Genomic DNA, 1,468 nt, shown 5'->3' on the forward strand with positions numbered 1-1,468 from the left:
CAGCTCCTGCTGTTACTCTCTCCACCCTGGCTACACATTCCCTTGCAACACCACACACCTATAACAGGCAGGGACAGCTACAGGCAGACCCTCCAGAACCAACACGTTTACGGACTAGCTGAATGGTAATGACAGGCAAGTGCTGGGTAGCCTCCATTTGGCTAAGGTTGCAAACCCTGGGCTTCAACTGCAAGCACCTGGGAACTGTCTGATAGGGCGTGCCGCCAAGGGCTCCTGCATACTTACATCACTTGCAATGTCTCTGGAAGCTTTAGCAGACTTGATAGGAATGGCATCTGCCCGCATGTCGTAGCCCTTTTTCTTCTCTTCCTCCATCGCAAGCTTGTACAGTTTCTGAAGGAAAAACAAGCACTCCCCTCAAGCAACACTTCTTCCCAGGCCACAGCAGCGTCCAGGGACGCACACTTAACCCCAGCTCAAACACCTACCTCACTGAAGTTCATTTGGTTCTGCTGGGCTAGCAAAATACCAGGTGTATCCGGCATAATGTGAACGCTGGTTTTATCTTTCTCCCAGGCTGATGTGTACGAGCGCTGGAAAAATGAGTACACAACGTGAAATACGATCACGCAAGCACCGGGCAACAAACTCACAGAGCAAGCTAGCTCAACAAACTGAAGCAAGGGGCCTCTACTTCGCACTGACTCAGGAATGCCTTTTCCTGTCCCAAAACTTTCTAACGCTTCACCCTTTGCTTTTCCACACTGCACCCAGTCACCGCTCCAACCACACAAAATAGAATTTGGTCTAAAACAAGGAACACAAATCCCGGATGCAAAGGACGCAATACCCCACTTTGCAAAACCCAGGCCCTGGAAGGAGAGAGCCCAAAGTCCTGGGAAATGCACTCGTTTCCTTCAGGTTGCACACACAAGGAAATCTCACTTGGTTCATAATTTCAGAGTTGTGCTTTGCCAGCACCATAGGCATCGAGTCAGGAATGCTCGTGAATTTGATGGTGTCCGGGTGTTGCCGATACCCCTTGTCACTCAGGATGAGGCCCGCCCTCTTATTCTTCTCATCGTCCAGCGAACCACTTGGGGACCAGCCAATGCCCCTCAGCCACAGAAGGTCGGACTTGTACACATTCTGAAAGGACAGCAAGGACACAAAGCAGCTCAGCAACCTCCTTGCTCCACGCAGCCACTCCTCCTACCGTGGCAAGCTCTGCCTACCAAAACACGTTCCCCTGGGTCAACCCACCAGCCACCACAAAAGGGACTCCCATTAAGCTCAGCCCCCCACAACCTGGCTCCCCACGCCTACCACAGCACAAGCACGTGCCAAGCAATCCACAAACCCTCCCTCACCATCTTCTTAGTCTCCCTGGAAAAGACCTGCCCCATGTGGCAATCTCCAGCTGGCAGTGGCACAGGAGGAGCCTTATACCGCATCACCTAATGCTCTTCATACCACTTACCACTGCACACGTGGCTTGCCTTTGCCC

At 52.3% G+C, this 1,468-nt stretch overlaps 1 protein-coding gene across 1 annotated transcript; it reads right to left on the reverse strand.

Moving 5' to 3' along the window:
- Nucleotides 1–242: 242 nt before the first annotated feature.
- LOC103907163 (nebulin-like) lies at nt 243–1,367 on the reverse strand (the record flags this gene model as incomplete). Its single annotated transcript, XM_009289272.2, has 4 exons — nt 1,332–1,367; nt 907–1,110; nt 450–554; nt 243–354 (listed from the first exon to the last, which is right to left on the reverse strand). Coding segments are annotated over exons 1-4 (457 nt in total), but the record flags the coding sequence as incomplete, so codon positions are not given.
- Nucleotides 1,368–1,468: the final 101 nt, after the last annotated feature.

This window comes from Aptenodytes forsteri, unplaced genomic scaffold (genome assembly GCF_000699145.1).
Source record: "Aptenodytes forsteri isolate BGI_AS27 unplaced genomic scaffold, ASM69914v1 C13513030, whole genome shotgun sequence".
Lineage (NCBI taxonomy): Eukaryota > Metazoa > Chordata > Aves > Sphenisciformes > Spheniscidae > Aptenodytes > Aptenodytes forsteri.